Source organism: Triturus cristatus, chromosome 7 (genome assembly GCF_964204655.1).
Source record: "Triturus cristatus chromosome 7, aTriCri1.1, whole genome shotgun sequence".
Lineage (NCBI taxonomy): Eukaryota > Metazoa > Chordata > Amphibia > Caudata > Salamandridae > Triturus > Triturus cristatus.
In genome coordinates this window covers 1,533,498,688-1,533,512,098 of record NC_140590.1, presented here as the reverse complement: position 1 = coordinate 1,533,512,098, position 13,411 = coordinate 1,533,498,688, and the positions used below count along the sequence as shown (strand labels likewise).

The 13,411-nt window shown below is 46.5% G+C and overlaps 1 protein-coding gene across 1 annotated transcript in view; it reads left to right on the top strand.

Moving 5' to 3' along the window:
* ANKRD60 (ankyrin repeat domain 60) overlaps nucleotides 1–12,453 on the top strand; it is a 47,622-nt gene extending 35,169 nt beyond the window's left edge. Inside the window, exon 4 of the mRNA XM_085614579.1 lies at nucleotides 9,143–12,453. Within this exon, the coding sequence (XP_085470705.1) occupies nucleotides 9,143–9,609 (467 nt within the window). The 3' untranslated portion in view covers nucleotides 9,610–12,453. The remainder of the gene's footprint in view (nucleotides 1–9,142) is intronic.
* The last annotated feature ends 958 nt before the right edge of the window (nucleotides 12,454–13,411 follow it).

Genomic DNA, 13,411 nt, shown 5'->3' with positions numbered 1-13,411 from the left:
TTCCACTCTAAATGCTGTGTTGTACATTGCAACCCTTTATTTGGCCTAATTAATTTCCCGGTAAGTCCATTGTAAATGGTGCCTTACGTGAGCCTGTGGTATGGAAAGGTAACTTTCATATGTTGGCTGCAGAGTGTATTTGCATCACCCACTTGTATAACAAAAATATATTTTGCCCGGAGAACTGCTGTGCTCTGGCTAGACTGCAGTTTAAATGCACCACAGTGGCATTTGACAGGAAAACTGCCATGTAGAACAACACTATTGTTATATATTTACAAGTCATCCCTCAAGTGTGCTTTGTAAAGCCATAGAGCAGGGTACTAATATGTAAAAATAGGGCACAGAACCTTTTGGGGTTTGTGTGCGCTTACAGTGAAATAAAAGCCAAAGGCTATTTCACTCTGCAGGCCTTGCTAGGTTTTCTTCTAATAGGCCAAGTTGGGATTACAATCTTTATCTTCCAGCTCCACTTAGGGAAGGGCTAGAAAAAAAGCTTCAAAGTTATTCCCTGCTTAGATTTTAAAATATTACTTAATGTTGAAATTGAATTTTTGATAACCTAATCAGAAAAGTAACTTTGTAAAAATGTATTTTAGAGTTCCTGCACACAACTGGTTTAAAACCAGTTCTTCCAGTCACATCTCTAGTGCTTGAATTTAAAATGTTTGCATGGGAGGCTTACACCCCTGGTCCAGATGTACAATGGCTTGCCTCTGGGCCCAGAAAAGGCCAGCAAGTGTTAACTATTGACCACTTACAGGGGTTAGATATCTGAGAGTGGACAGGAAGAGTTGGCAGGACAAAAGGGCACCTTTAGGACTACGTCTTTTGACTTGGAGATGCCAGTAAGAGCTTCTCCTGTTAAGTTCAGGGACCCTCCCGTCCTCAGTTGCAGTAGGTAGGAAGGAAAGCCAGTTCTACTACCTATCACACTGTGAAAGCTGGAAACACATCTCCGTCTGTGTGAGGTGAAAACTCTGGTTTGAACGACAATGGCTGTGAGAAGTTGACCTGGTATATGCTGTCCACTAATTAAAGTGGGCACCTTGCATCAGTCCAAACAACCCTTATGGTGATTTAAGAGGTCAAAGATAACCTTAGTAAGCTATCCAAGTGGTAGCTGTGGAGAGCAGCCTTCAGGCTTAGTCTTGAAGGAATGTTAAGCAGCTTGTTTTACCAGAATGCAACCATAATGTATTGGTTAAATGAAAGGAGAACCACACAGTAGTTATAGAAATATGTATTTATTATTATAACACACCTTAAATACCTTGCAGTATGTGCTACACGCAGATAAACACGAAGCACACAATACTGTAGCACCGTAACAATCGTAAGCACTAATACACAGTGGGTTCACGGGGAGACCAAACCGTATACTAAAATAGTGGTACAAGAATCACAACGCGAGTCAACAAGGTATCTAGAGGATGTAGAATCGCTGGGACCCCAAGGAACCACCCAAGGTGAGCAAGTAGGGACCCCACGGAGAACAAGTGCAGTGTAAGAACACGACCGCGTGCCACGTACCATTCAATGGGGGAGTCACAGTTACAGTTTTAGTGTTTAAGGACCCTTCCCAGTGGATTACGAGGAAACCCTTTGAAACATAGAAGGTTGGAGAGCCACACCACCCCCTGGATAGTGAAGTACCAGAGCAACCTATCCCAGGGAAACCGGGTGCATAGGGTCGAAGTGGTGTCCGAAACTGCAGGCGTTCTCAATGGGAGTCTTCAAAGAAATGCCACTGCTGGATAGAAGAAAAGTGTCCGGTGGAACCCACAGGTGGATTCTTGATGGAAAGAACCTGAAAGCTGAGGGGACAGATTCTGGGCTCAATAGACAAATGCCCACCGATGTTGGGTGCTTCAGGTGTGAAGATGGAGACCTTGACTCTACAGCTGCAGGGACCAGGAGACATCGAGGACAACCAGGAGCTGGATACGAGCTGTCCCATGAAGGATGTCGAGCGCTGAGGGGTCGGTGACTGGTGTAAGCACCAACAAGCCTTGGCAGCGGCAACCCACAAAGAAGGTCAAAGAAGGTTATGGTCTGGCCCAGCAAGATCAAGGGAACTCATCACAGCAAGGGTCAGGCCTGGAGCAACCAAGGGAGCCCAAGAAAAGCAGTGTTGTCCCTCAAGTGGAACAACAGGATGAAGGCACAGGAGTTGTGAGGGGACCTCCAGCAGTTTCAAAAATTCACAGCTTGCAGGGCACAGAGTGCGAGGAGGCCAAAGTCTTTTGTAAAATATGTGCGCAGAGGTTGGGGCTATCAACAGCCCAATGCACTTAGTTGGGGAACGCCAACAAGCATATGGGTTGCAAAAGTATGCGGTGCATAGGGGTTTGGGTTATGCGGTCTCCACGAGGAATATTGGCCTCAGACTCAGTGAGAGGGCAGCTCAACCTCAAGGAACATAGGAACCCACCTCCTGTGTTGCTGGAGCCTTCAGAGTCCGCAGGAGCTCAGTATCAGCAGACCTGTCAGTTGTGTTATGATGCCTGCGAATGCAGGGGAGTGACTCCTTCATCCCAAAGGAGATACTTCAGTTGTCCTTGATGCTTCACAGGTCCTGCAAGGAGCCTGTATGGTGCACGGGAAAGATGATGCTTTGGACGGAGAGGGAGATGAAGTCGGGCCCAGTCGAAGTCCAGCGAAGTCCAAAGTGTCCAGATGGACGAAGGTCAGTGGTTTCTTGATCAGAATCTTCTCCATGTCGAATCTAGGGTCCTACAGCCAGGTAAGCGCTTTTGTACCCATGGGAGAGTGTTGGACAGATTCAGGGGACCCTCCCAGGGGAGGGTCAGGACAGTGGAGAGGTTACTCCCATGTCCTTTGTCCAGTTTTGCACCAGAGCAGGGGCCAATCGCTCCCAGGACTGGTTTGAATTGAACTATGCACAGGAACACCAAATGTGCCCCTCGTGCACACTTTCAGGCACTTTGGAAGTGCACTCACCCAGCCCCAATGCACTAAATCCTGTCTGGGAGGTGGTCACACCTCCCTGTGACAGGATGCTTATTGTGCTGGCTTCCTCTGCTCGAGCTTGGCTCAACAGCAGGAGGGCAGAAATGTGTCTCTGGTCGTCAGCAACCATTTTGTGCTGTCCGGGTCGAGAAGGCTGGTACCGGGAAGACCAGGGACCCCACAAAGCTTGATTCTGAAGGGTGGAATCATACCTCTCACACCGGTTACTGGTGTGGAGGTATGATTCCAAGGTCTTTGATACCAAACACAACATGGTTTCTTGCAGCCGTTTTTTAGATAGAATTTTACGTGAGCATATAATGCACTTCTACTATATGTCTGGCTGCATCACCGACAACCCGGGAGAATGGTCTCCGCAGGCTGCAGGGGTGCTCTGCTCATGCAGGGGCACCCTCTCACATAAAACCCAGCACCCTGCCTTCAGGATTGTCAAGGCCTGTTATAGGGCTGACTTATAGGTTTTAAGTGTAGTGACCTATAGATCTAGTAAACCAATATCTAAAGTAAGTGGGGCATGTACCATCTTACACAGGCTGCAATGGCAGGCCTGTAGTTCAATTTTGCATGGCCTCTCATGGGTGGCATAATACATGCTTCAGCCCATGGGAGGCCTCTGGGGTACCTATGCATACATGTGCACCATATACTAGGGACTGACAAGGGTACCCCAGTATCCAATCTGGAGCGTACCTAAGTACATGACATAACATTTTAGGGAGAAAATATATAGACTGGCGTACTGATCAGCAGGATCCCAGTCAGGCTAGTCAAAAACAGTGTAACATCAAGCGAAAAGTATGGGTAACCATAAGAAACAGATCCTACTTTCCTATAATGGCTTTGTTCTGGGTCAAGTAAAGGCCAATGTGTGTTAACTGTTGGCCACTTATCAGAGACCAGCTATACATTAGTGGAAAAGAACAGTTGGCAGAACAAAGGGTGATTAAAAACTACCTTGTTTGACCTGGAGATGTCAAGGAGGGCCTCTTCTAAGAGTACTCACCCAGCCAGTTATGCTCCAGCCACAGTAGGGTGGAAAACCAGTTTTGACCCTTTCATGTAGAGAGTGTCCAAGCACCTTAAGATAGGCCTGTCTGGTGGTAACTTAGACCTGTCATCTTGAAACAGTGGCTTCTGGGTAATTGTACAGTAAAGCAAAGAGAAATTGCTAAAAGAAAAATATAAGTTGGGGAACAGTGAGTGTAGGAAGGTGGAATCTGACTTCATGGTTACCCCCACCTTTTGCCTGGTGTTTTGCCGGTTTTTGACTTAGTTTGACTGGGATCCTGCTATTCAGGACCCCGGTCTATCTGCTTTCTCCCTAAATTGGTTGTTCATGTACTTTAGGTACACTTCAGATTGGATTCTGGGTTACCCTTATAAGTCCCTAGAATATGGTATTCTATATACCCAGGGCATAAGTACCCCAGAGGACTCTCAGGGGCTGCAGCATGTATTATGCCACCCTTGGGAGACCATTCAAAATGACACAACAGGTCTGCTACAGCAGCCTGTGTAAGGTGGTGTATGCACCCCTTACTTAGATATAGATTCACTATATCTATCCATATCACTGCACATATAAACCTATCAGTCACCCCTATGGCAGGCCTTATCAATCCTGAAGGCAGGGTGCTGAGTTTTATGTGAGAGGGTGCCCATGCATGAGCAGAGCCCCTCTGCAGCCTTCGGAACCTCTATTCCGGGGTTGTTTGTGATGCAGCCAACCATATACTCTTAAGTGCATTATACCCTCACGGTAAATGCTAACTTCAAAATAGCTGCATGGAAACATGCCGTGTTTGGTGTCAAACACCTTGGAATCATACCTCCACACCAGCAACTGGTGTGGGAGGTATGATTCCACCCTACTAGAGGGAGAAATATGATAGCACCGGTACACCCAGTACCAACTTCACAGACCCTAGCATCACAAAATGGATGCTGACAGCCACAGACACGACTCTGCCCTCCTGCTGCTGGATGAAACTCCATCAGGGGATGGCTGGACAATAGGTTTCCTGTCACAGGGAGGTGTGACGACCTCCCAGACAGGCTTTAGTGTATTGGGGCTGGGTGTGTGCACTCCAAGAGTGCTTTGATGTCTGCACTGGTGGCACATGTGGTGTCCCTGTGCATAGTCCAGCTCAAACCGGTTGCAGGGGCTATCAGCCCTTGTTCTGGCACAAAACTGGACAAAGGACATGGGTGTAGCCACCCCTTTGTCCTGACCCTCCCATAGGTGGGTCCTCAGAGTTGTCCCACCCCTTCCTTGGGTATAAAGTAGGAACCCCTGGCTACAGGACTTTAGATTTACCTGGACAAAACTCTGCTACAGAAACCAAGTACTTCAACTATCTACACTACGTTGGATGACCGAAGAATCTCCCTTGGAGTAAAGGAGTTACTCCCCTGCAGGGCAGGCACCAAAGACGCATCTGACCGGTTTGCATCTACGCAACTCCTGAAGGACTCCGAAGAATTTGCAACACAGGAGGTGGGTTCCTAAGCTTCCCCCAGGCCGACCAGTGCTCTCAGAAAACCTGAGACCCGCAGCTCTCGTGGGGACCGTGCAACTCGTACCCCTGGACACCGTGCACATTTGCAGCAGCATATGCTTTTTGGCGATCCCTGAGGCTGTGCTTTAGGCTATTTGTAGTCCAGACCCCGAGCAGTGATTCCACTGAAGATTACCAGCCTACACTCCACGAGTGTTCCGTGGGCTGGTATGTTGTGATTCCTCTTGAGGTCCATTTGCGATCCCTGGTCCGTCGACCTGTGGGTCCCTGAGAAGAGACCTTTAACTTTCAGTGGGCTTTCCTGATTACTCCAGACGTGCCCTGACTCTCCATTGCTTGGGGAGTCCACAGGACCTTGCTGGTCCACACAAAAGCATCTTTTCTCTGACCGCGTGGTTTGCAGTTGCCAAGGCTTGTTGCTCTCAAATCCGGACACTGACCTCCCAGCACTTGACATCCTTTGTGGGACAGCTTGCCTGTGGACTTTGGTCATTGTCGACGTCTCCGGGTTCCCGTGGCTTCAGAGTCAAACTTCACCTCTTTGCACCTGAAACACCCGACATCAGTGGGCATTCGTTTAACGAGCCCCTGGTCACCCTGAAGTGACCCAGACTCTGTCCCCTCTGCTTTCAGGTTCTTCTCATCTCTAATCCAGGCTTGGATCACACCGGACACTTCTCATTTACCCGGCAGCAGCACTTTGCAGCATCACGCCATTATAAACGACAAAGATTCCCGACACCATTTGACACCTATGCACCCGGCTTCCCGGAGTTAGGTAACACGAGTTCTCCGGTGCTCACATGGGTGCTGGTCTTAGAACCTTCTAAGTTTGAAAGGGTTTGCTCAAAGTCCTCTCCTAAGTGTCCTTAAGCTTTAAAATGCCAACTGCGACTTTCCCACATGATTGTACAGAGCTCGCGGCTGTGTTCTCACACTGCACGCGTCCCCCGTGGGTCCCCTGTGTCACTACCTTGGGTGCTTCCTTGGGGTCCCAGCGATTCTACATGCTCTAGGCACTGTGTCTAGTCAAGTTGTGGTTGTTATACCACTTTCTTAATATATGGTTTGGTCTCCCCCTGGGGCCCACTGTGTGTTGTGCTATTTACTGTAGTTCTAGTGTGTTAATATTGTGTACCTTGTTCTCTAATCTCATAAAGAGGTTAGTTTAGTAATAAATACATATATTTTATATATATATACCTTGTGTGGTTCTCCTTTCATTTGGGAGGTTATAATCTGGTAAACCAAGCTGCCTTACATTCCTTCGAGACTTAGCCTTAAGGCTGCTCTCCATAGCTACCACTAGGGTAGCTTTCAATAACGGTTGTCTTTAACCTAATCATCAATAAAAGTTGTTTGGACTGGTGCAAGGTGCCCACTTTAACTAGTGCACAGCGTATACCAGGCCAACTTCTCACAGTGAGAACATTGTTAGGACTGGTTGGTAGAATTCCCCCAATCATTGGGTAGCTTGCAGGATAAATCTGGCACATACACCACGATTTCTTCAGACCATTCCTGTACATGGGAAGACTCCATCTGAAGAAAAAGGCCCTGCTGGAAGAAGAATCCTGAGTTCAGGCTCCTAACTACTGGCTTGTGCTGAAAGAAGAGGACTCACAAATGGACTCAAGGACTCCTGAATCCTGATGATACCCAGGAACTGTAACTAATCTCTAAGGGTGAAGTAGTTGACCTCTGGTTTCCTGTTTTAGTGAAGGCAAAAAACCATGGTACTCCTCACTTCAGGAAGGTCATTTGACTAAAGAGTACTAGACTCTGCAGTGGACCTGGCTGGAGAGAGACCTGTTGCCAAGAAGCCTACCCTGAGGAGCTACTTGCTGCAGGCCTGACCCGAAGTTGTTTTCCAAGCAGTTGGAGACTATGTCTTAAGGTAAAACCTTTGACTGCAGCAAATCACATTGTGTATCCAATGTCCGCTCCATCGTGGTCGGCCTGAAATTGCCCCTAGGTCGAGGCCCACTGTCAATTTTTTTTTTAGTGTTCTCTAATTGCCTTTTTCCATACACATTTTAAAAATCAGATATTCAGTTCCTCTTAACCTGTTGTGATGATCTTGGTGTCTTTTTGCTCATTACAGTTTTTGCTATTTTTGAAAATTGGTTTAGGAATTTTTCTTTGTGTTGTGTACTTTACTTTGAAATTGTTGGTACTTCTTAAACCTAGCACACACTTCTCGGGGATTGCCTGCTGCTTCTGCCATAGCTACATAGGGTTGAGATGAGATTATGTCAGGACTGTGGGCCTCATTTTTATGAGTTTTTACCGTAGGGCAGCACAGCAGGCCTTCTACTAGATACGGCGTATTCCTGTCATTTTCCACTGCACTGGTGCACAATGGTTCAAGGGTGCCGGCGTTGCAGTAATGATTATGTTTGTGCAGGATGGGAAACCTTCCTGCACAAAACAATATCAAGAGGCTAGCAGCACACATAGAAAAAGGAAACACAAGGAGAAATAAAGATATTTCTCCTCGCTGCCTCAGAGTTACAATTTCTTGTAAATATGGGGCAGTGTCAGAAAGCCATGGATGTTGCAGAGAATGCCCCCAGCAACACCCATTGCACGCCCCTTTAAAGGTAACAAAATTTACAAGGCAACATTAAGCCCAATAAAGTGGCTTAGTGCTGCCTGGAAAATATGGAGCAGGCTCATGCGCCAGCGGAGCATCACAAAAAGTGACACACTAGAGATGCAAGGGTCTTATAAATAAGCCCCTGTGTTTTTAGCTGACCAGAGTGGGTTAATTGAGTTGGTAGGGGTATCCCCACCCACATTAATAGTCCAGTTTCTGACCGTGTGTATTAACTGGGTGAGATGAATACCTGCTATCCCTGAGTTTCAAATTGGAAACTAGGCAGAAAATGGAGAATTGGTATTTAACAACCTGAATTCCAGATATTTTCTTTTTTTCTGGGACTTTTCTCTCAACTACTGTTTGGCATGTTTGATCTGCCCATATCAATCAGGGTAAAACTACCAATGTGTAATAATTATCACACACCTCATACCTCTGATACCTGTGCAAACTCCTGTTTGTACATGGAATGGAGTTTAGTCTGGAACTTATAATCAGGGCATGGCCTTATGAGTGTGCTAGAATGTAGCGAGGTGCTTACTGTGCCCAGTAAGTACTGATACCTCAAGATGCTTTCTTTATCAGGAGTGGTGAATACCTCGTCTTCTGAGTTGATAGTCAGATGATTGGGAATTACATGTGGAAATAGTTGCTTGCTGAACCCCTTATCTCATGTACAGAGTTTCCCTACATGTTGTCCCACGTACAGTTTTGCTGGTTAAATATGACCACGTTTACCAGGGAAACATTGCATGTGTGCAGCAATTACCCCATCACTTTCAACTTTAAACCCTGCATAAACTCCTGCTCACGTAGGGATCATAATTTAGCCCTGCGCTGATACTCATCGCCCATGCCACTTGGATGATAAGCCTTTCACTGCATAATCATGGTAGCTGTCATAACTCTGCCACCCTTTTTAATCAAGGTCTATTTGCCAAACACGCGTGCTGGATAAAATACACTGATTCAATTGCCCCTCTCTGTGGTTGCCACACTCATGTAATTGTGTATTATCATTTTGCAGGTGCAGATGTTTGTGCAAAGACACAGCTTGGCACAAGTGCTCTCCATGTTGCTGCTTCCATGGGGAGATCAGACTGTCTAGAGGAGCTTCTTGCCCACGGTGCGCAGATCAGCGATGTGGATGGAAAGGGGCGGACGGCTCTGGAGCTGGCACACATCTGGGGCCACAAGACGAGTGAACGCAGGTTGTTTCTTTTCAAGTGGCGGCAAAGAGCAGCGGGCGTCAAAGTGAAGATGCACCTTGATGAATCTGACCTTTTTGCACATCAGAAGTTTGACTCCAAGCTGAAGACGTGGAGGTCAGGCACACACGCCAAGCGCTATATGGCCAATCTTCTTAAAAAGGGAGAATTTCAGGGCTCGAGTTTTAGTGCTTCCAAAAACCAGTGTACCAAATCTTATCCCTCTGAAGCATTCAAGAAGCGACCTAATTTGAACACCAAATCTGACCAGGTAATGGTGCCCTGACAGTATTTCTTTGAGTCAAACGTATGAGGGACACTTCGGTAAGAGGTTTACACAATGCTGCTGTAGCTTAAGACAATACTCTTGCATTGCTGTAGCAGAAACTCCTGCACTTTGAATAGATGTTGGAAATTTCTGCTGTCACTAGAATCCTTCAAAAAGCTGGGGCCAGGGGAACAACCTCAAAACTACAGAGATTCATAAAGTTGTCTTGAATCAAATTATTACATGCTGTAGGGTGGAAATTGCACTGTAACATCCCAACTGAAAACGCTCACTTATCCCAACACTGACTTTCCCAAGAATCATCCTTGTTAAACCACTCAACAATGAATTGCTGATAATTATGTAAAGAATTCCACTCTCAGGATGCATTCACCTCTTCAGTGGAGCAATTCCAAAGTCATTGGCTTGAAGGATTAGCTTGAGATTTTGTCAATACAGGTTCCAAGTTCAAGAAACCTTATTCTATATTAGATAAAATCCTCAAAGAGCAAAATCACAGATAAAAACATTAAACAGACATGTCGCATTTTTGCTAATTACACGCAGTTGCAAAAGGTTGTTAATCCCCATACCGAAGGGCACAAGGTGATCGCTATGGCCAAAAAACTTAAGAGGGGTCAGCAGTGCGGAACATCTGACGCTGTTACTCAGACAGACTTTTTGACTGATAATGCACCAGTGATGGCACAAGGGTTTTTGGTGGCCCAGCCTCCGAGGTCCTCAGAGACAGACACTACTATATCGCCCCCGACCCTGGTCTGAAGGAGTTGCCTGTCTTGTTCTGACTTGGTCTGAGCTTTCTCGTATCCTTACTCGTGTGGGGGCTCTTGAAACCCAGCTTATGTCTATCCTGGCTCAGCAGCCTCTGCCCCTGCTAAACTCCCCAAAAGCAACCCTGCACAACCCTATTGCCTCATACCGGCAATCGAATTTAATGGTGATAGGGGTTCCTTGTAATGCTCACCCTGTTCCCTTACCTATCACCGAAACATCAGCTCCCACTCCTATTGAGGGAGATAGAAAGCGTAGCTAACCACGACCTGCTTCCCTATCGTACCGTTATAAATCTTTCTCCAGCTGTATGTCGCTATGTGGTGGTTTTGACTGGGGTACGCCCTCCTGCGGATACACTGTGAGAAGTCATATCCGGAGCTGCGCAGTAAAGTATTGGATTGGTTAGCGCGAAACAGGGATGTCCCCCCTCACCCTTGCTGATGAAATCCTGTTTACACAAAGGATTGGTTGGATAGGTCCTGGCCCCATTACCTCTCAAGGGGACCGTGTTATTATTAATTTTAAATCCCTGTCCCTGCATAGGTGATATTGGGTAGGAACCTGAGTCTATCTACCCTAGTAGGTTCTATAGTCCCTGTTCCCCTTGGGATAATTCTACAAACCACACCCTTGGAGTGTGCTGTCTAAAAAATCACAGTGTCCGGCAGTACGGGGGCGGGGTCAATGCTTTTATGGAGTTGAGACCAGCATCTATACTACAGGGTCATTCGGCTATGCCCCCACCCCCAATCCCCGTCAAGTATTGTTTAGATATATCAGTTGGGAAGCATTTCGACATCCTATGCGTAGTGGATTGACTGCCCCTATCACCCTCCAGAAGTCTGATAACTGAAGTGTTTAGGAGAGCTGTCTCTATACATAAGGGGCTTGATGCAAGGGAATTAAAGCCGGGCTGTTGCTCTTCACATGTAAGTTGGAACGTGCCAGGACATTGTCAATCATGTCTTGGCTCTGTTCTGTGCAGTATTCATGTCTAGTCTAGTACTATTGGCTGTTTGGTTTAGCTTCCCATCTCCATTCAAGTGCTTGCATTTAACTGTATGCAGGACTACTTTACTATGATGTTCCTTTCTGTCCGCTCCTGCGAACTCCCTCTCTTCTGTTCTGCTCTAAGGTGCTGATGACCTTCAGCTCTTAATCGCGATGCCTCGCAATTGCCCGGCTAACTTTTCCCGTTTCCGTTGCCGCGTGCCTCAATTCACGACGCCTTCTGAGGCAATTGTTTACGGGCAATTTTATTTAATAGTCCTGATGATGATCCGATATCCTCTTGATAAGGATCGAAACGCCGTCGACACAGTTGTCAGCCTTACACACTTTATTCCATGTATATAATTTATTGTGAATTTGACCCTCTGTTAATTAGTTGTTTCGCCATTTAAGTATTTACTGACTGAAACAACCACGAAATTGCCTTAGCCTTTTTGTATTCTATTGTCTTTGTGATATGTAAGTTCTTGGATACAGGCTTGTATCCCACTGTGATTTAACTTACATCCTATATACTACTGTTCAAATATATTGTATATTAAAAATGCCTTTGTCCGGCTGGATACTGGCTCAAATATAGCACTGATTGAGGCTATATTCATTGTACTAATATCCTCTAATTTCTCAGGGACCACTGTCTCCTGTAACATATCAGTTCCCAAGGTCCCTGACCGATCTCCTTTGGGTGCCCTTGTTCTTTGCATATACTAAGGTGCTGATGCTGCATGCTTCAGCACATTAAACCCTGACATTTTGGCTTTGCCAACGTGTGCCTGAATGTGATGCCAGTCAAAAAAAATAGGTTTCTACAAATGTGGATGGGGAAAAGCTTAGGAATGAGCAGCCTAGAACACCACCCCGTGTGACATGCTTATTTTTGTGTAATTTACACCCAAATTACATGAGATTTTTGGCATTAGCTGCATTAGTCTCAGAGCATGTTCGCAGCATCGCACTGGCCGTGCCAAACTGCAGTGGCAAGGCTAGAGCTTTTGCAGCCCGGGGCAATCCCTTAGTTTGCCGCCCAGTGCAGGTAGGAGCGGGGGGATGCTGGAGATGGACTATGAAAGCGGGTGGGGGGCGGTGCCTGTGACAGACGTCGACGAGCGGGTGGGGGGGTGGTAGACACAGACGAGGGAGAATTTCAAACAAAGAACACTTACCTTGTGCTCCCCGCCGCCCCCAAAACAGTGACGCCCCAGGCGAGCCGCCTCCCACTGCCATGCCCTAGCTATGCCACTGCCAAACTGTGAGATTATGCATATTTGATTGTAGTACCTCTTTCAGAGATATCTATCTTTGGTTCCAAAAGTCATGTTAAAAGCCACACTACCTATTGATTAGGACATAGCAGCAATTATTATTATTTTTTTTTAACTTGCTTATTTTCTTTCCAATGCTGATCTCGACTAGGGCCAAAATCCTGTGAATGCGGGAACTGGGGTTGTAAATCTGGGGAAAATTGTATGGGCACATTCAAACATGGAAAGCATGTAATATTAGAGCATTTTCCCAATCTCCAGAGTTGCATCTTTGCTATATTCACATGCTTGAATCAGTCCCACAGTGATTTGCGATGGCAGAGAGCGTCATTGCTGTGCCTGAAAGTCTGTAAATCCGGCTGTATTTATTAGCCCATTAACCTCATTGAAAAACATCCAAACCTCAGCCAATGAAGTGAATGTGCTCTGAGCTCCGCCCCCTCAAGAGTCAGCCACGGTGCAGATTTCTACTGGATGTCATGTGTGAAAGGGATCCACTGAGAGCTTTGCTCTAACATTGAGATAAGAAGGTACTTCTGTTTTCCTCTTCATTAGCGTGGTCTACGGCTACCACCTACCCCCGGCTGCCTCTCCACCTGAGGAGGATTGTTTTAGGGTGCTTTGACCACGGGAAACAATTCTTCAGTATGGCTGATTCATCCGAAAAGCTCCAGTGTGAGCCATATAGCACTCTCAGACATCAGGAACCACAGTTACCCACGTTTCGGCACTCTCTAGATGCATGTCAACAT